This window comes from Bombyx mandarina, chromosome 11, assembly GCF_030267445.1.
Source record: "Bombyx mandarina strain Sakado chromosome 11, ASM3026744v2".
Lineage (NCBI taxonomy): Eukaryota > Metazoa > Arthropoda > Insecta > Lepidoptera > Bombycidae > Bombyx > Bombyx mandarina.
The window spans coordinates 17,564,575-17,585,109 of record NC_143218.1 but is presented as its reverse complement, the minus strand read 5'-3'; the positions used below and the strand labels follow the sequence as shown (position 1 = coordinate 17,585,109).

Genomic DNA, 20,535 nt, shown 5'->3' with positions numbered 1-20,535 from the left:
CATCCGGGATGAATCAGCCCGGGAGTCTGCTCCACAAATACCCGCCGTCTGCTCAGCACATATGGAATGTACGCTTTGTTTAAATTCGGACGAATAATTTTGGCATATCAATTTGTTGTCGTTTTCTTTTTCGCGCCAACAGAATTTTACTTTTAAACAGTGATAATATATCTGGAAATTAGGAATCAGGACAAAACAATGCTTTGATAAATGCAGTTTTAAGAGATTCCCTTACATGATTATGCTAAATTCGAAAACGATTTAAATATAAAATAAAAAAGTAATCTTCATTAAATATTTCGGCAGTCATAAAATGCGCGAGTTGTATTTTGTATTGAAATTTACACAAAGTTTTGCACGAAAATTTGTAAATTTTCTGCATTTTCCGAAGTCGGGACATATACTCACGTATTATACTGTAGTCGCTCTGGACTATTCTAATAGCTTTATAAACTAAATATTTCATATGCCTTACATATTTTAAAAAAAACTCCACTATATGTATAAATAAAAAATATAGATTTGTTTGTTTGTCTGTTGTATATTCGATTAATCATTTGGTGCTAATTTTGTTGTTATGGTATTTCAGGGAAGATGTCTGGCAGATTGCATCTATGGTATAGTTCATATTTGGTCTCATATTTGGTGTAGTATGCTGTAGTCATAGCCAAATGTCACTAGTAGTAATTGTGTATAGTCGTATATAAAAAAGATGTATGGTGTCGTGGGACACCGGATAGGAACGAAGTTAATTATTATAAAAATATTAATTTTAAGTTCTATTCGAGGTATAAAGAAAATAAAATTGGAGGTTTCGCAACAACCCACGGTCATTCGGTAACGTGCGAGCTTATTGTGGTACACTTCATTCACGATATATTGCGCAAATGAACGCTCTGAGATCGTAGTCAATAAATGATAAAAAAAATATGTTATTTTTTGTACGTTATTACAAAGTTAAGTCGTACACTGTGTGCCTTACTAATTTGTACGTTATTACAAAGTTAAGTCGTACACTGTGTGCATTACTAATAAGAATCTTACGTTACGGACGTTTTTCCCAGTTAGAGTACCCCTCCGCATCGTCCCATAAGGAACTTCGTTCCAATAAAAAAAACTTTGACTATCGCGTTATTTTATTTGAATACCAAATCTCCACTCGAGCGGACCGGTATATTCGTTAATACAATTTTGAAATTCAAACCAGGCATAGATACGCGTATTTGCATTCAAAGACGTTTGTTTAGAAGATTTTATTCGCTTTTACGATCATTTACGACGCTCGCGTCCGGTTTAGAACGATTATATAGAAAGGAAGGTGTTTCTAAAATATTACGTACTTATTTAATATTGAGATGCCTTAAAAGTATTGCTTCGTTATTTTGATCACGTGGACGCCTTCAACGAACCCTTTATCAAGAACCATTTATTCTTTAAAAAAAAATATTTGGCCCTTAATTATCTATAGTCAAAAATTCCGTTGTTACTTTATCTCTCATCGGTTGCTTGAGAGAGTTTTCGTTATTGAATATTATATATTGACAATATTATGCTCGCGACCTTTACTTATGATATGTAATTCGAGTTATCAAGTCGGCTTACATAACCGCGTCATGTTACGTCAATACGCTTACAGCGTTTATAATGTTGCTTATTGGACACCGTTTTCTTACCAACTAACAGTTAGTTCAAAACATTTTTATGGAATTATTATCAAATTAAATCAAATCAAATCAACATTTTTTTATTCAACATAAATTGAAGTATATACTTGTTGAACGTAAAAAGAACTACCGCCAATTCACAAAAACTAGCCCCCGTCCTGAGAAGAACTGGCAAGAAACTCAGGGGGCGTGCCTTATTTTTTTTTAAATATTAGATAAAAAAAAATAACATTAGATTTTTTTTTTTTAAAGACATGGAAAACACACGATATGAAAGACAAAACGAGAATACGTATTAGTATTTAAAAAAAATATCGTAACACATTTTACGATCAAACTCGGCTATGCAAAAAGAAACAATAAACTCATAGAAAAACAAAGCTAACAAACAATAATCATTGTTCTCGTTTCTAAATATGTGAAACTAGAAAATTTTTTTAACACACATTTTTCAAGTTATCTTTTGACCTCTTCCCAATTCATTACAGTAGTTTAATGGGAACATTGTCATTGACATTCCTAATACCGCTACTCTTCGGTTTGCCCATATACAGTCAAAACCGTTTACTGCGACATCGTTTAGAACAACATGCCGGTTATAACAACCTAGAACAAAGGTCCCGGCTGAATGCTATATGACCGCCTTATTAAAAACATTGCTTTATACGACATTGCTTATAACGACATACCTCATAAAACGACCACATTTAACTAATATTTCGGAGAACTAGATCTGATAGAACGACCGGCTAAGCTGTATTGTAAACAATTTGAATAGGTATCCACATTTGTCTTCAATGGCTATTAAAATCAGGAAAGAAAACAATAGGATTTAGTTTAGTGTAGGGTCTTTTCTAATTCTTAGAAACAAAACACGTGCATTCAGTAGAGTCAAAGACCGCTTCTTCGTATCTCTTCAGTTAGTTTATTACTAATCTATACACAAAACGCACCAAAACTTTGTGGAGTTATTCGTGAAACTTTCAAAATGTTGCAAAGAAAAAGAAATCAAATTAATATTGAAGAAAAATCGCGGATTATGTAAATATATTTTTCCAATAATTCCCTATCGATTTGTTTGTACTTGCACGATACACATTAAGCATCACCGGTTGTTACGACTATCGGTTTTTACGACTGAATATGAGCAGTCCCTTCGATGTCGTTATAACAGATTTTGACTGTATATGCATTTAAAGTTGTCAAAATCAAATTTAAAATGTGTTTTGACATTTCGTATAACCAACTTAGATGTTTCTTTGTCTTTAATTATATAGAGGTTAAGTCAATTGTTTTTTTTGTCGCTTTTTTGAAGCGTCTTGTAAATATTGAAGATATCTGAATTAGAGATAGAGAATTCAAATATTTATTAAATATTGAAAATGAGTCTGATTTGTAAATTTTTAATTCTTGGTCCAGAACATATTAGCTTGTAGTTCTTTATCAACAGAACCCAAATAATGACGGAAGTACTAACAGAGATAACACTGGTGCTGTTTGGTGACTATTTTAATCTACAAATAATTTTATGTTCAAATATTATCTAGTCTAAGGTTTATACAAATGTTACTGGTTAACTAAAAGAAATGAATGTTGATGTATATATTTTTTTGATTAGCTTAAAAGCTTACGATCCTCACCTCCTCCCAAATTCAATTCCACTGAGATATTCGGTCAAAGACCAACAATTTAGGCGAGTAATGTGCACGGTTCTACCTATCCAAATATATACCTAATAACCAAAACATTCCAAATCAAAGTGTATTTTATTCAGATAGGTCTTTACCGGCGCTTTTACATCTTTATCTTGAACACCGATTCGAAATGCATTTTCATTACTGTGAATAATCGTTAAAAAAACCCAGGCCTTGCTTTTTTCCAATACGGATGCTATGAGCGTTGTATGAACAACTCTGTACCTTGATTTACAATATTATTACATATTTAAATATAAAAAACAGCATGACTGAAAGTATGACAAGTCTAGATTACCGAGCAACGACCAAAGATCTGTTCATAATTTTGTCGCGCGGTGCACAATTTTAAACACCGGAGGTTTTGTCATTTACATGCTCACTGCAATATAATATGCATTCGGTATTAAGATTGTTTTATTTTTTATTGAAAAGCACAGATCCAAAATAGCCCTGGGGTGGAACTTGGTTGGTACCTCTAAGTAAGTAGAGCATCATTATAAATCAGCTCTATGTTTCGCTAAGATTTGTGCCTGTTTCAAAAATACAGTTAGGATAGTGTATCCGAATTATAACTAAAATATTTCAGTCAAAGTTTTCAATATTACAAGCCCAAAATCGAAAATTTATTATTCTAACTTTACGCTCACATTTATTACACATTTATTATCACATTTATTAGTTTTTCTATATATTACGGATATATTTGCCACTATTTTACTATAAGGTTCTTTTATTTATTTAAAATACTATCTGTGATTTGAGCACCGCAGAAAAGGCAAAAGTATCCATGATTTTTTAAACTATTATTATTTGCAGAAGTTAATACGACCTAATGGATGTCAGAAATTTATGAATACGTTCATTGTGAGCGATCAAACATTATATCACAATATAGTTGTCAAGATATGACTAGACAGCGAATTAAATTGTCAACGCGACACAATATTAGCAGTCGTTATCAAAACACACTTATTAAATTGACCTAGTGACTTTCTTTGTGAAGTTACATGTAATTTAGCGCGCATTATTCTGAAAGTAATTATTGTTATCTTTAATTCTATTGGACGCTTTTTTTTTTTAAATCCAGGACCTTAAGTCATTTATCATGATCATTGTGATTACAAAGTTTTTAATTAGATTAAAAAGTAAACTTGATGGTACGTCGACCATGAACCTGTCGATGTTTACTTGAATAACGCAATTATTATTATTATTCAAGTTGTCCTTAACGAAAATTAACGTAATATGTTTTACAATTGGAGCATTTTCAATGTTTCAGTTTTGGCGGGAGTTCCTTATACCACATACTATATCATATATGCAGATAACGTTGCCGATGGCAGTAGGTATGTGCACCCGCAATCTGCCACATAAGATTAAATTATTGAGTCGTAAAATTCAATTTCACATTGTCTGTTTGGTACTAATAATAATTTTATATAAAGTACAGAATTTAGCTTGATAATAAAATAATAATAATAATAAGCATTTCTATATTAATAATAAATATTAAATTATTGGAGCCTATGGACATTTAGGATACTGCAACAAATATGTTAAATAATTATTTGAATATGATAAAAGTAGTTTGTGATGTGTTAGTGGATTGATTAAACATTTACATACCTACAACACTTTTTAAACGCAACCACAAAACACTTTTAAACAATTCACAAAAAATTATATTTGCTCGAGCAATCTTACTTAGTTTAAAGTTATTTGAGGTGTACACGCTTAAATTCAGAATAAGTCCATATTAGTTTTGGGAAACTAAAACAAAGTTGTGATGTCTTAAAAAACTTTTCAAGAAGACAATACTTTTCCTGTAGGTTATTGACTTTAAAGATATTACGGATTTATTTCCCTTCCTTATTGGCAGAGGTAAGTTCAAAGACACGATAAGGCTCAGCAGAGCATACACAGTGTTATTTACTTAATAAACGTGACAAATTCATTTAGCTCTTTGTATGATATTCCATTGTGATAATATTTGAAAGAAAAAAAAAGGAAAATTTCTATATGGTTCTCGCTACAATGATGTTCAAACGAATAAAATCTAAATATTATTTGTTAAATATGGACGTTGTGCGTAGATTTTGATTGCCTATTTTTTCCTAATAATATTCTAATAATTATAATGTAAAAAAAAATATGCGAAATCTTGATGGTTTAAATCGACGGAGATGGAGAATTCTATGGAAATTCTATTAATTAATACACTTTCAAATCAAAACAGAAAACTAGTCAAATGCGTCGGTCAAAACAAACAATTAAAACATCACAAGATCAAATCAAAACAGAAAACTAGTTAGCAGTTGTCAATTGCGTCAGGCAAAACAAATAATTAAAACATCACAAAAACAAAACCGATACATGAACGAAAAACAGTCGAAAATTAAAATTAGAATTATTAAATTATGTTTCTAATGATTTATGTTTGTGTGCCATTTTGACCGGATTCGCAATCGCAATGGTCATTCGACGAGCAAAAGCATCTCTTGACCCAAAAAGGCTTGCAGTATAAAGAATGTTGGTCACAAGTCTATTATTTGAGCAACGGTTATGTTAGCGTTACTTATCCGTGTTCAATGCCACAAACTAAGGTCGTCTATGATGAAATATTCAAACCAGGAAAACGTCTTAATTTGAATAACGGAGACGTGTGTCGTCAGAGCTGGCTTTGTTGTCGGGGCTCTTTGTTCGGGTTCTGTTTACAGATTACGATGAAAGGGATAAAAAGATAAATTATCGAGTGTTTTTAAAGTGAAACTTCTTTATCGACGTAGGGAGGAAAAAACGTATGTAACATTTTTCGGTTACGCGCCATCTTAATTTCTTTCGTTACGCGCCATGTTTATTTTATTTATATTTAGTTTGTTATCAACAGATGTCGCTGCAAGTAAATTCAACAATTCCTGAATCCCGGTGACGAGATGTTACTATATATATGGAAATAGGTAAACGATGCGTTACCAGTTCCGATCGCAACGCTGTTGAGCCCGGACGCGTTTTCCTGAAAAATTGTCGCTGCTGTCGCGATTGTGTGTCTAGTTTGCACGACATCGTCGTTGTCGCTCTGATCGCGACTTTGTTTTGCATTCCGGACGCTCTGTCGCTGGCATCGCGACCTTGATTCAGAAAAGCGTATTTCGAGTTCGTAGTTCTGCAATCGAAAACGACAACTCATTATCATTCATTCATTCCATTTATTATATTTAATTATCTTATTCGGCGTGCAAAACAGTCTTTTTAAAGACTGAACCCCCACTGAGATCACCGCTTGTTGTGGCACTCACAACCCAGTGGGGCCCCACCTGCCCAACTCTCCACCCCAATCCCAGCTGACTGCCGTTCTCACGGCATAGGCACTCCCCCCCTTGTAGCTGGTAAAGCGCAGGGGGTGAACTCCTACTCAGGGGACTCGCCTTTCGGCGAGTGTGCCTTAAGTCCCGGGGACGCCCCCCCCGGGCAAAAGAAACCATGGAAGAAGAGTTATTAGGGTTTCTCGGGTTACTTGCCGAGAAGTACCCGGTCCTATCTAACCTCACGGCCGAATTCGCGGCCTACAGGGCCGCCCGCGCAAGTTCCCCCCCGCCCGCGTCCCTCGCCGCGTCGTTCAGAGCCGCACAAACATGCCCCGCCCCCAAATCCATTTCGAGCGCACGTATTCACGTAGCGACTCATGAAGCGCCTAGCGCCAGCGAGGCGCCTAACGCACCCGCGACGTTTACACCGATCTCGTCCGTCGTGTCGTCAATCGCCAACTCCGGTTCAGACTCCGATACCGGATCGGAGATGGACTTCGAGTCCGCGACGAGCCCGCAGCCCGGAACCTCCGATGGGTTCAAAACCGTCACGCGCGGCAAAAAACGCGCCCGTGCCGTGGAACCGTCCACAGCGCCAAAACAGCCCAAGGCCGCGAACGCGTCGCGACCTAAAGTCGTGGTCTCACCCGACTCCCCTCGCCGCGCAACCCCGTCGCCGAAACCCGCGCCCGTCAATAAAATTACCGCGCCCCCGCCCGTAATCCTACGGGAAAAATCAGCGTGGAACCGGGTATCCCAGGCCCTTACGGCCAATAAAATAAATTACTCCCAAGCGCGTAATCTCGCGCACGGGATTCAAATTAAGGTCGCAACGCCGGGCGACCATAGGGCCCTCACATCTTACCTCCGAAAAGAGAGCATAGGTTACCACACCTATGCACTCCAGGAGGACCGCGAGCTCCGCGTAGTAATACGCGGAGTACCAAAGGAGCTCGACGTCGAGCTAATTAAGGAAAACCTAATCGGGCAGGCGTACCCGATAGTAAGTGTGCACCGTATGCACAGCGGTCGGGACAAGTTCCCGTATAACATGGTTCTCGTCGCGCTAGAACCTACTCCGGAAGGCAAACGGATCGCCTCAAGTCTCCGCACCGTTTGCGGTTTATCAGGGGTCACCGTCGAGGCCCCACACAAAAAAGGCACTCCCGGGCAGTGCCATAGGTGCCAACTTTATGGCCACTCCGCGCGCAATTGCCACGCGCGTCCGCGGTGCGTAAAGTGCCTCGGTGACCACGCGACAGCCGACTGCTCGCGGGTCAAGGAGACCGCGACCGAACCGCCGAGCTGTGTGCTCTGCCAAAAGCAGGGTCACACGGCCAACTACCGCGGATGCCCCAAGGCCCCGCGGAAGCGTCTGGCCAACGCGCCACTGAAAACCGTCGGCCCAAAGACTTCGGCGCCCCGCGCGCCGAAACCTGCCTTCGTGCCGGCACCGGTGCCCACCGTCTCCGCGTGGGCAAAACCGCTGCCGCTCACGTTGGCAGGGAAACCACCGGCACCCCAGCCCCTGCTCGCGCCGCGCCCCGCCCCCGCGCCCGGTCCCGCGCCTCGCCCCGGCCCCGCGCACTCAAACGACTTTACAATTATTCGCGACTACATCGCCGCGATAAATATTGACCGCATGCGTGCATTCGCCGACGCCATGCGCAGAGCGGTCACGGCCGAAGACCGCCTAAACGCGACGTTCGAATACATCGACGTCATCGAGTCCGTCCAGCGCACGCTGGTTTGATTACCGGTAATCAATGGCGTGCAACGCGAGATTAAAACCCCATGCTTTGAAGTTAGCATTCTACAATGCTAACGGACTCGCGCGTCAGCGCGACCAGGTTTATGAGTTTCTACGTGACAATCTCATCGACATCCTTCTGGTGCAGGAGACCTTCCTAAAGCCCTCGCGTCGCGACCCCAAAGTCGCGAATTACGTCATGGTTAGGAATGACAGACTCTCCACCCGCAAGGGCGGGACTGTCATTTACTATAGGAGGGCCCTGCACTGCGTCCCTCTCGATACTCCCTCGCTCTTACATATCGAGGCGTCAGTGTGCCGCATCGCGCTGACGGGACACCAGCCGATCGTCATCGCATCCGTATATCTCCCTCCTGACAAACCCCTCCTGAGCAGTGACCTCGAGACACTGCTCGGTATGGGGGACGCGGTCATTCTGGCAGGCGATTTAAATTGCCACCACACTAGGTGGAACTGCCATCGCACGAATGTGAACGGTAGGCGTCTCGACGCGTTCATAGACGACCTCACATTCGAAATATTCAACCCCCCGACCCCCACGTGCTATCCGTACAACGCCGCGCGTCGTCCGAGCACAATAGATCTGGCACTGCTGAGGAACGTAACTCTGCGCTTGCGCTCCATCGAGGCAATGTCAGAACTCGACTCAGACCACCGACCTGTCGTCATGCAGCTCGGTCGCCCACTCAACCGCGAACCAGATACGAGGACCATGGTGGATTGGATGAAGCTGGGCACGTGCTTAGCTGACACCGCTCCACCAATCCTCCCTTGCGGCCCGGATTCAACTCCATCCCCCGAGGATACCGTCGAATCCATAAACATCTTCACTGATCACGTCTCGACGGCGATCATAAGATCCTCGAAACAAGTCGATGTGGAGGACTGCTTCCACCGCATCAGACTTTCCCCCGATCTTAGGGACCTCGTTAGAATCAGAAACGCGGCAATCCGGGCCTACGATCGATATCCCACGGATTCAAACCGGACTCGGATGCGTCGCTTACAGCGGGAGGTCAAATCCCGCTTGAGCGACGCCCGAAACGAAAACTGGGATAGTTATTTAGAAGAACTCGCGCCCACTCACCAAGCATACTGGCGACTAGCTAGGACCCTCAAGTCCGAAACTATCGTCACTATGCCGCCTCTCGTACGCCCCTCAGGCCAACCACCGGCTTACGATGACGATGACAAGGCAGAGTTGCTGGCCGATGCACTGCAAGAACAGTGCACCACCAGCACTCAACACGCGGACCCCGAACACACCGAGTTCGTCGACAGGGAGGTCGAGCGCAGAGCTTCCCTGCCGCCCTCGGACGCGTTACCCCCCATTACCACTTCCGAGGTCAAGGAGGCGATCGATAGCCTACAACCACGGAAAGCTCCCGGCTCCGACGGCATCCGCAACCGCGCGCTAAAACTGTTACCAGCCCAACTGATAACGATGTTGGCCACGATATTAAATGCTGCTATGACGAACTGCATCTTTCCCGCGGCGTGGAAAGAAGCGGACGTTATCGGCATACACAAGCCGGGCAAACCGAATAACGAAACCACGAGTTACCGCCCCATCAGTCTTCTCCCGGCGATAGGCAAATTATACGAACGGCTCCTTCGTAAACGCCTCTGGGATTTCGTATCCGCGAATAAAATTCTTATAGACGAGCAGTTTGGATTCCGCGCCAGACACTCGTGCGTCCATCAAGTGCACCGCCTCACGGAGCACATCTTGCTAAGGCTGAACAGGCGGAAACCCATTCCGACAGGAGCCCTCTTCTTCGATATAGCGAAGGCGTTCGACAAAGTCTGGCACAACGGTTTGATATTCAAACTGTATAACATGGGAGTGCCAGACAGACTCGTGCTCATCATACGAGACTACTTGTCGAACCGTTCGTTCCGATATCGAGTCGAGGGAACGCGTTCCCGGCCCCGTCACGTCACAGCCGGAGTCCCGCAAGGCTCCGCCCTCTCCCCGTTACTATTCAGTTTGTATATCAACGATATACCCCGGTCTCCGGAGACCCATCTGGCGCTCTTCGCCGATGACACCGCCATCTACTACTCGTGTAGGAAGAAGGCGTTGCTTCATCGACGACTTCAGACCGCAGCTACGACCATGGGACAGTGGTTCCGGAAGTGGCGCATCGACATTAACCCCACGAAAAGCACAGCGGTGCTCTTCAAAAGGGGTCGCCCTCCGAACACCACGCTGAGCATCCCCCTCCCGACTAGGCGCGTCAATACCCCCGCCCCCGCCGTTCGCCCGATCACGATGTTCGACCAGCCCATACCGTGGGCCCCGAAGGTCAAATATTTAGGCGTCACCCTCGACAGTAGGATGACATTCCGCCCCCACATCAAGACGGTACGCGATCGTGCCGCCTTCATTCTAGGACGTCTCTACCCGATGATATGTAGGCGAAGTAAAATGTCCCTTAGAAATAAGGTGACACTCTACAAAACTTGCATACGCCCCGTCATGACCTATGCAAGTGTAGTGTTCGCTCACGCGGCCCGCACTCACTTAAAGTCATTCCAAATTATTCAATCCCGTTTTTGCAGGATAGCCGTCGGAGCCCCGTGGTTCGTCAGGAACGTCGACCTCCATGACGACCTGGACTTAGAGTCCATCAGTAAGTATCTGCAGTCGGCGTCCATGCGCCACTTCGATAAAGCGGCACGACACGAGAATCCTCTCATCGTGGCCGCCGGTAACTACATTCCCGATCCTGCGGACAGAATGGAAAGCAGTCGACGTCGCCCAAAACACGTTATCTCGGATCCTCCCGATCCACTAACGGTGCTTTTAGGTAATTCAAGCACCGGTCACCGTTCTCGTCGAACCCGTCGCTTGCGACGAAGGGCTCGACGAGTAAATTAACTCTCAGACACAGCCCACTGAGTTTTTCGCCGGATCTTCTCAGTGGGTCGCGTTTCCGATCCGGTGGTAGATTCTGCGAAGCACGACTCTTGCTAGGGTTCGTGTTAGCAACATCGTCAGGTTTGAGCCCCGTGAGCTCACCTACTAAAGTTAGGGTTACGCTGACATAGCCTCTCAAGGCTCTCAGCTTAGGTAGGAAAAAAAAAAAAAAAAACGATGCGTTATACATATTAATGAGTTCTTTGTGAATGCATCACGCATTCCTGACAAAATCTTTAGTTGATATTATGTATTTTTTTCTCTGCGTTAAAAAAAAGAAGAAAATTTGACTTGCGCTTTTATTAGTTAAGCAGCAATAATCATCTCAATCCTCTAGGGTACGTATTACTTTGAGAATGACCATCAAAAGTAGTTTGTGCAATACAGTAGAAATTGTGTAAAAATTTTAATACAATAATATTACTATGTGAATCTATTGGACATGGTGCCGAAAAAAATAATTGCTTCACAAAATTTTATCCTTATAAACTTCGTCCAGTAATCGAAATTCGACCTCAGCATTTGGATTTGTTTTACGTATTACATTTCATTCACGCGTTTGGTGTTGACATTTCAAATAAACATTTTTTTTTTTTTACCTCAGTGGCCATGAAACAAAAAAAAAATCAAACAAAAAGGAAAAATGGGTTGAAATACAGAAGAGACAATTTGTAATTAACTGTTTTGTTTTTGTCTCTTCATAAAAATGTACTTTGTTCTGTGAACATTCTGTTGTGGCACAGTGAATTAGAAACATTGTTTATTTTTCTAAATGAAAATACGGAGAATTTTTCCTTTGTTGTTAGAAGTTGTTAACAAATTTTCGAAGTTGTCCCTTTTTTAACAGTAGCGCTGTTTTTTTTTAGGGAATAAAGGATTACTCTTTCCGGTGGACTTTTCAGGTCAGGTAGCCAGCTCCGTAAGCATTGTACATACATTGTTGTTGTGTTCATGGCATTAACTATGTCCACAGGCGCTTGTAAACTTACAATTTGCTGTGTTTTTCCTACCTAAGCTGATATTATAGCCTTGAGAAGCTATGTCAGCGTAACCCTAACGTGTAGGTGAGCTCTTGGGGCTCAAACCAGGAAACGTTTCTTACACTGGCCCTAGCAAGAGCAGTACTTTGCAGAATTAACTTACTATGAGATGTGGCTGTTATTTGACGCGCGTAAACGATTTCTATGACTATCGAAGCTTATTGCTGCTATACATTTATGTACCAAAACAAAAAATAAAAATTTAATTGGGACCAAATTTAAATTTTGAAGACACTTCAGAGCCGTATTTAAATTACAAAAATGTTGAGCAATTTTATAACTCACGTGCATAATATATTTCAATAACATTTAAAAATTAATGTAAAGTAAACAAACAAAAAAAATAACAATCAAGTGACGCAGTTTCCACTGCTGCCGTATGTAGGTAACAGTTTTATTCACACACCACAAAAACATCGAAATGAACCTTAAGATCAATTACACTTACGCCCTCTTCGAATCACGTGGCCTGTGTTAACGACATTGGAATTAAGTACTCAAATATTTCGAAAACGTCATAAGACCCTTTTTTTAGTAGAGTTAGGCATCGGATTGAATCTAATTAGCTCCGTCCTGCGTGAGTACGTGACAGGTGGCGAGTAGAAGCCTTGCACAACCAGTTTCTCAGTTGAGTGAACGAACACGTATAACACAACGACCGGAATGCTGTTAAGTTCATTGCACAAACTTCACGCACCCAGTTTTTGTGACTGAGGATCTCATCGACTCTAGTAGAACACGTGATAGTTCGTGATCGTTAGTTTGCATTTAAATTTCATTACATTTAGAAGATTCGAAGTATTTTTTTCTTTCAAAGTATAAATAACATTCAATAGAAATATGAATGGAGTTTTTTTTATTTTATTATTATTTTACTCAAAGCTGCATACTTGCTGTCTGTATGTCCATCAACTAACATTTACCGTTTTGTAAAATTATACTCATAGGTCTATTTAATATGATTTGATCATGATAATTATCACCATCATAGTCTTGGCAGATCCGTCGTGGTCATGTGGAATGGAATGCTTGTTTATTATAGCTTATATATTAATGATTTGATAGAACTTCCGATATCAAGTAGGTACTTAAACAATGTTGCCTGTGATTCTCGTAAAAATCGACAGAATAAAACCAAATGGGTTTTTTAGGGGAAAACAAATAGTAATGGTTAGTTTTTTTTTTTTCTTTTTCTTTCCTTACCTATGCTGATAGCCTTGAGAGGCTATTTCAGCTTCGCCCTAACGTTTGTAGGTGAGCTCGCGGGGCTCAACCGGAGAGTTGCTAACACTGACCCTAGCAAGAGCAGTGCTTCGCAGAATCTACCACCGGATCGGAAACGCGACCCACTGAGAAGATCCGGCGAGAAACTCAGTGGGCTGTGTCTATGGGTTAGTTCGCTCGTCGAGCCCTTCGTCGCAAGCAACGGGTTCGACGAGGACGGTGACCGGTGCTTGTGGTGCCTAAAAGCACCGTTAATGGATCAGGAAAAAGGTTAGTCAGATTGATATATGTGCTTACCTAAGCACTATCGCTGTCTTTTTTTTTTTACCACAATTCCGTTACAGTTCTAAGATATATCTACAGGCTTATAAATAAGTAACACTTAGTTAATGTAGCTACTAACGAAACAACCTAGAGCCTTTTGCATCTAAGCGACTCGTCGTCATTTAACTCGTAACAGTTATGAGCGAAACTTTAGATCAGATGATATCCCAGCCTACTTTGAACTAATTTAGTTCCTGTCAAAAATTTACTTATCTAGTAAGTACTAAACGTCAGTTTGACTTACTCAGAAGCCAATAAATATGGTTTTTCAAAAGGGTAATGATTTGTATAACGGAAACAAAAATACAATATAGGCACTGTTACTACCATACTAGAGGTCCCGTAGTAGTCGAAATTCGACTATAATTAATTGGAATTGTAAGTTTTTACACTATTATGATTGTATTTTATACTTCTATAATCACAAATTTCGCCAAGACTACACTATAAAAAATATTAACAAAGACAAATAATACATATTGAATCTATTCTCAATTTGAGAACAGACGTCAAGAACAAAAGCTTGACAATAAACAGTATGCATTATGCATGCGTGTGTGCGTCAAATACATGGTACGTAGGGTGTGTAATGTTTTCTTTATCGATTTAATGTATCTTTTATGCATTATTTTAAAAAAATATTAGCATTGTGCACTTCTACTCTATATTCTCTATAAGTGTGGAAAATTTCATACTCCTCCGTCCGCGCAATTTTCGTAAAAAGGGATACAAAGTTTTTGCTTCACGTATTAATATATAGATACTATTTCACTAATAATTAAAATAAGCAGTTCATAAGACGAGCATAAAATGAGCAGTTCATAAGATCTACGAAGCACGTCTTTTTCTCGATGAAAAAATTCAGGTAGAAATAAGGAAACTGTTTTTTTTTTATTATTAAAAACAAATGTTTGTACCGCGTGCGTATGAAAACGAATTAAGGTTTTTATGTTTTTATAACGTCATTATCTTTCTACAGATTACATACGTCATTTAGCATACACATATAGACCTAATATGGTTACGTGTGGGCAATTAAGTTTTAATTTTTAATTTTTATTTTTATTGCTTAGGTGGGTGGACGAGCTCACAGCCCACCTGGTGTTAAGTGGTTACTGGAGCCCATAGACATCTACAACGTAAATGCGCCACCCACCTTGAGATATAAGTTCTAAGGTCTCACGTATAGTTACAACGGCTACCCCACCCTTCAAACCGAAACGCATTACTGCTTCACGGCAGAAATAGGCAGGGTGGTGGTACCCACCCGCGCGGACTCACAAGAGGTCCTCCCACCAGTAATTACGCAAATTATAATTTTTGCGGGTTTCATTTTTATTACACTATGTTATTCCTTCACCGTGAAAGTCAATCGTGAGCATTTGTTGAGTACGTATTTCATTAGAAAAATTGGTACCCGCCTGAGATTCGAACACCGGTGCATCGCTCAACACGAATGCGCCGGACGTCTTATCAGTTAGGCCACGACGACTTCGATTAAGCCGACTTCGAATTAAGCCTGCGTAACAATTTCTAGAAATGGATTATTAGGCTTATTAATAATTTTCGTTTAGATTGACGTTATCTACAGTTCTATTTACTTTACTGAATTATTTTTACTAATTATTTACTTTAAAATATTTATTATTAATTACTTTACTGAATGAATGAGCCGAGAACAAAATCAGTCCAAATTAGTTACTGGAACCTGCAGACATCGGAAGGTGAATGCCTGTATATATTAAGAAATAAGGTCCTCAATTTTATAGTATAGCGAAGGTCTACCTTTCAAAACGGAACGCATTACTGCTTTGCGGCAGAAGTTGGTAGGGTGGTGGAATTGACGTGTGCGGGCTCACAAGACGACCTTTTCCAACAACTTTTACTATCCATACCATTTATTATTAAGGCATACAGATTTATTTACAATACGTGTCTCTTGCAACCACCAACCGCATAACGACCAATTTTCGTTGACATTTATTTGTGTTTAATCAAAATGGATCGTTGACCTGTTGACTGATATTACTATCGCTATCGGATGCATAATGTTCACAACGGTCTGACAGATTTATAATATACGATCCTCTGATTTCTACATCGGTAATAGCAATTAAAGCATTATTAAAAATTGTTTATAAAAAAATTAGCTAATCACCACGCATATGTGTAAGTTGTAGTTTAATTAAAATTAAATTAATAAAATCTGAGTCCTGGTTACGAAAATAATTACCCCGCCGGTGTACGTGTTAAATAATGTACAACTTAAAAACGTATCAATCTCATCACATACAACAGAGACATTAATATATTGACCATGAATTCTGTTATTAAAACCGAAACTTATTCGAAGAACAAGTTACACATGACCTGTTTACCATCGAGAACCAGTAATTATGACTAAATTAAGCCTGGTAAAAAAAAACTTATATAATACGCCTATTGAATTGTAAAGCATTTATAAAAAACTTAAATCTATTTGATTTGACGGCATAATCTTTATTTACATCATTGTTTATCCGGCTGTTATATAACACCTCTGATCGCTTTAAGCCTTGTTCGGACTAGGCGAGTATTTTAGTCGAGTGCCGAGTAATTTAGTAGCTAAATGTGTCTGAACACCAAAAATTTAGTCGAGTAGGTTAGTAAATAATTTAGTCAAGTCAATCCATTTTGTTCTGTTTTTTCGGGCGAGTAGCGAGTAGTTTAGCCACTCAATTACTCAGTACTCGACTAAAATACTCGCCTAGTCCGAACAGGGCTTTAGTGCTTGTACACAAAACTGCGATGCGACGTCACATAGTAAAAATCTACGAACACCCACGACGCACAGAAAGAACTTGCGAATTGATTTGCATCGCTCATTCCTGCGATGTTAAAGGATTGTGGAATTGAAAGTCAATTGTGGAAAGGAAAATACTTGCCGCACGAAATCGCATTTCAGCAATTCGTGTTGCAGTTATCTGCATTGCAAATTCGCATCGCGCCTATTCGCAGTTTTGTGTACAAACCCTTACTGTTAAGATGAAATCGTATAGCTCAACCTCAAGAAACTGGTGTTTTTGTCTATTCAACTTCGGTATCGAGTTGACACGGTGTTCAAAAACATAGATCTCCATTTTAGCTCTAGCGAGTTGAAATATTATATCACCGAAGCTAACCAGGTTAATTCTCCTTTTATAATTTCCATGAAGAATTTTCTATCGATCTATCTATTGTTATGATGTACTAATATGAAGAGGTGCTTGAACTTGAACGAACTCAACTTGAAGTGGTATTATTACATTATACTACAGTATTCTATTGTACATGTGTAGTATATACCATATATAATAATAACAAAAGTGCATAGTTTTATAAGATTTAATAAGAGGCTTATGTTAGAATAAGACTATGTATAATACTTTTTGGTTGGGTGTTTTGTGAGCTGTCATAGTTAGAGCTATTTGCCTATTTCTGTCTGATGTATTCCAACTCAATTATATAGACACGAGTTCCATTTTATACATCAAAGTAGTTTACGGAACACACGTCATGATGTCAATGGCTTAGCATCGGTTTGCTTAGTGCTAGTTTTTTAACGTTCTCGATAGCGTAAAAGTTAACTTTAATTTGTATGGAGTTGGAATGTTTGCCTACGTTTGCCGCTAGGGACGCTGTTTCAACTGTATACAAATTTGAGTTAACTTTTACGCTATCGAGAATGTTAAAAAACTTGCACTAAGTTCACAGGTGTAAAGTGAATTCGTTCACCCGTGAGTGCAATAAAAATATGTAGATAATATACAAAATGTTTATTTTCAATTCCCTTTTGTTATGTTTCTGTATTGTTTGTACATTATAAATAAAAAAAATTGTATACAATAGAAATGGACCTTCATAAGCCACACAATATTCACGTTATTGTCTGAGCAACTAAGCTGTGTAGATTTTTGTATGACGAATAACTTTCCTTTAATTGCAATTATCTTGAGTCATCCAAAATGAGTCAACTGGAATTTTAGTTTATTCTCTTCATAGTATTTTAGGTTACTTTTTTCTCCTTATTGTTATTCATTGTTATGTGAATACTCTTATATTAAAGCATCAAAATACAAATTTATCGTATCCTCTTAATTTAAATAAATATTACTATATTTTGTTGACACATATAACGGCTAGTGTATTTATTAATTGACCCAACATCTTTGATAATGTACAACTGTTTTAAATTTAAAGAAAATTAAAAGATCGTGTTATAAGTGAAAATATGAAATAATTGATAATTTATTTCAGTAAAAGTATTCCAGATACTAATAATAAATTAAAAAAAAAATAACCGTTCACGCATAAGTCTAAAAGGTTCAATTCAAAACAACTTCTTTCATAGTTCACAGAATTAATCGAGCTAATAATGTTAATTTTCCTCAAAATGCGTAACGGTGATTCATTTCAGAGTACACACTTACCTACATGTTCATGGTATAATTTTATTTTACTCTAGAAGCACAATAAATCACAAATGATAAGAATATTTTAACGAAATGAGCACTGAACCCTATCGCTCTGTTTATATTTTACAGAGCTGATATATTATTTTTAGTGACCAGTCAGAGTATACGCACAATATATAATATAGTTTAAAACCTAATATAGTATAGAATTTAATATAGAGTAGATGAAAGTATTCGAAGCCTGTGTATTTTATTCTTTCCCACTGTTAACGACACCATTAAATGGAATAATAATAATTAACTAATCTATATTCCGAGATTAATATTTGTGTGTGTCGTAATTTAGTTCTATTATTATTAAGTTCATGCCTAACGATTTAATCAGTAGGTAAAATAGCTGCGGATTCCTCAAATCGAGGTCTATGAATGCGTTAGAAGTTCTATTGAGTGATACGTGATATTAATTTAAAAATTTCACGCATATTAACGTTCGGTGAAATCGTTATTTAAATACGTGAAAAGAATGTTTAGGTGACGTCCGATTAAATATTGGGTCGATTTCATAAATAGAAAACGAGATTTCATTGTTCTAATCGATTAGATTTTTATGATTAGTGCGAACGCGTATTCTGGAAACAATTATCGACACGTTTCTCACTTTCTCGTAAAAAGAGAGCTAGTTACTTACACACAACATGCAACCAATAAAAAATAAAATTACATCTAAATTTTTAATTACTTTTTTTCTATTTAAAAAAATTAAATATTAACATACCAGTCCTTGTATTCTCGGAAACATTGTCAACAAAAATACTTCACTGAACACCGAAACAAAATAATCATTCACTTGAAAACACGTTTTATGTAAACACATACACTTGCATCACAAATAGGGAACTGTCATTTTATTATGAAATAACTCGCAGCTGTACAAGGCTTAGTTTGATACGTGCGCTTGCGTCGGTCTGTCGGAGTCTTGTGAGGTTGTGGCGACGGCGCATCGCTCTGAGGGACCTACATACGCCTGAACTATAGTGATTCACCTACCTGAGTGGGCGTCAGGGGGTATGCCTTCGTATCTTTGTTTATCAGCTCTGTCTACGCCGTACTAGCTAATTAGGTCTCGATACACCATTTAACTGGGTGCTCGCTTATTTTTGCCGCGAACCTAACACTTTTTTACTTTTAGCTTTTACTGGTGGTAGGACCTCTTGTGAGTCCACGCGGGTAGGTACCGCTGCCTTGCCTATTTCTGCCGTGAAGCAGTAATGCGTTTCGGTTTGAAGGGTACGGCAGCGGTTGTAACTATACTGAGATCTTAGAACTTATATCTCAAGGTGGGTGGCGCATTTACGTTGTAGATTTCTATGGGCTCCAGTAACCACTTAACACCAGGTGGGCTGTGAGCTCGTCCATCGATCTAAGCAATAAAAAAAATAAAAAAACACCTGGTGGGCTGTGAGCTCATCCACCCATCTAAGCAATAAAAAAAAAAACTAATTCGAGCTTGGATAGCTCGTTTCTCGCACCGTTTCCTTAATTGAAACTTTATGATTCAAGCTGAGCTGCATCACCCACAGTACTAGCATTCAGTTCGTTTACCTAACTACTTAAAAAAAAAGCTTTCAAATAATTAAACATTCACAGCGTAAGCACCAAGTTTTTTTCCTTAACTTAAATTAATATTCTGATTTTCACTAAATCATCATTAATAATGATGTAACTGAGAGAAAGTTTTATGAAATTATTATATTAGTATCGGCCTGGCGATTTTGTGTTATCAATAAAACGAAACTTGATAAGATTTGTATTGTTTACAATTTGTCGATAAACAGCTATTCGTTTACCTTGTATTGTGAAAGTTTGGTTTAATTAATTTAGGTAATTGAAACTTCTCTTGTGTCCCACGTTTGATTTTTGGAACGAAGTTCCTTACGGCAGGCTTGGAGGAGATAGGGATTTTGCTGCGCGACCGAACTGAAAAAAATGTGATAGTAAAAACCGTAAGAAAAAGTCCGTGGAATAAGGCCTTGTTTTCCGCACACCGATATTTCACCGCGCGACTTTTGCCTCGTAATTCTTTTTTTTTATATGGAACTTCGTTCCTATCCGGTGTCCCACGACATCACACATCTTTTTTCTCAGTCGCATGCA

The 20,535-nt window shown here is 39.4% G+C and overlaps 2 protein-coding genes across 5 annotated transcripts in view; one reads left to right on the top strand and one right to left on the bottom strand.

The window, feature by feature from the left end:
- The window catches only part of LOC114243278 (uncharacterized), a 66,357-nt gene extending 46,922 nt beyond the window's left edge, over nt 1-19,435 (bottom strand). The window contains exon 1 of the mRNA XM_028174705.2: nt 19,157-19,435. Coding sequence (XP_028030506.2) covers nt 19,157-19,255 — 99 coding nt within the window. The 5' untranslated portion in view covers nt 19,256-19,435. The remainder of the gene's footprint in view (nt 1-19,156) is intronic.
- The window catches only part of LOC114243277 (adenylate cyclase type 2), a 236,454-nt gene that overhangs the window by 167,921 nt on the left and 47,998 nt on the right, over nt 1-20,535 (top strand). The gene's annotated exons all lie outside the window — the stretch shown is intronic.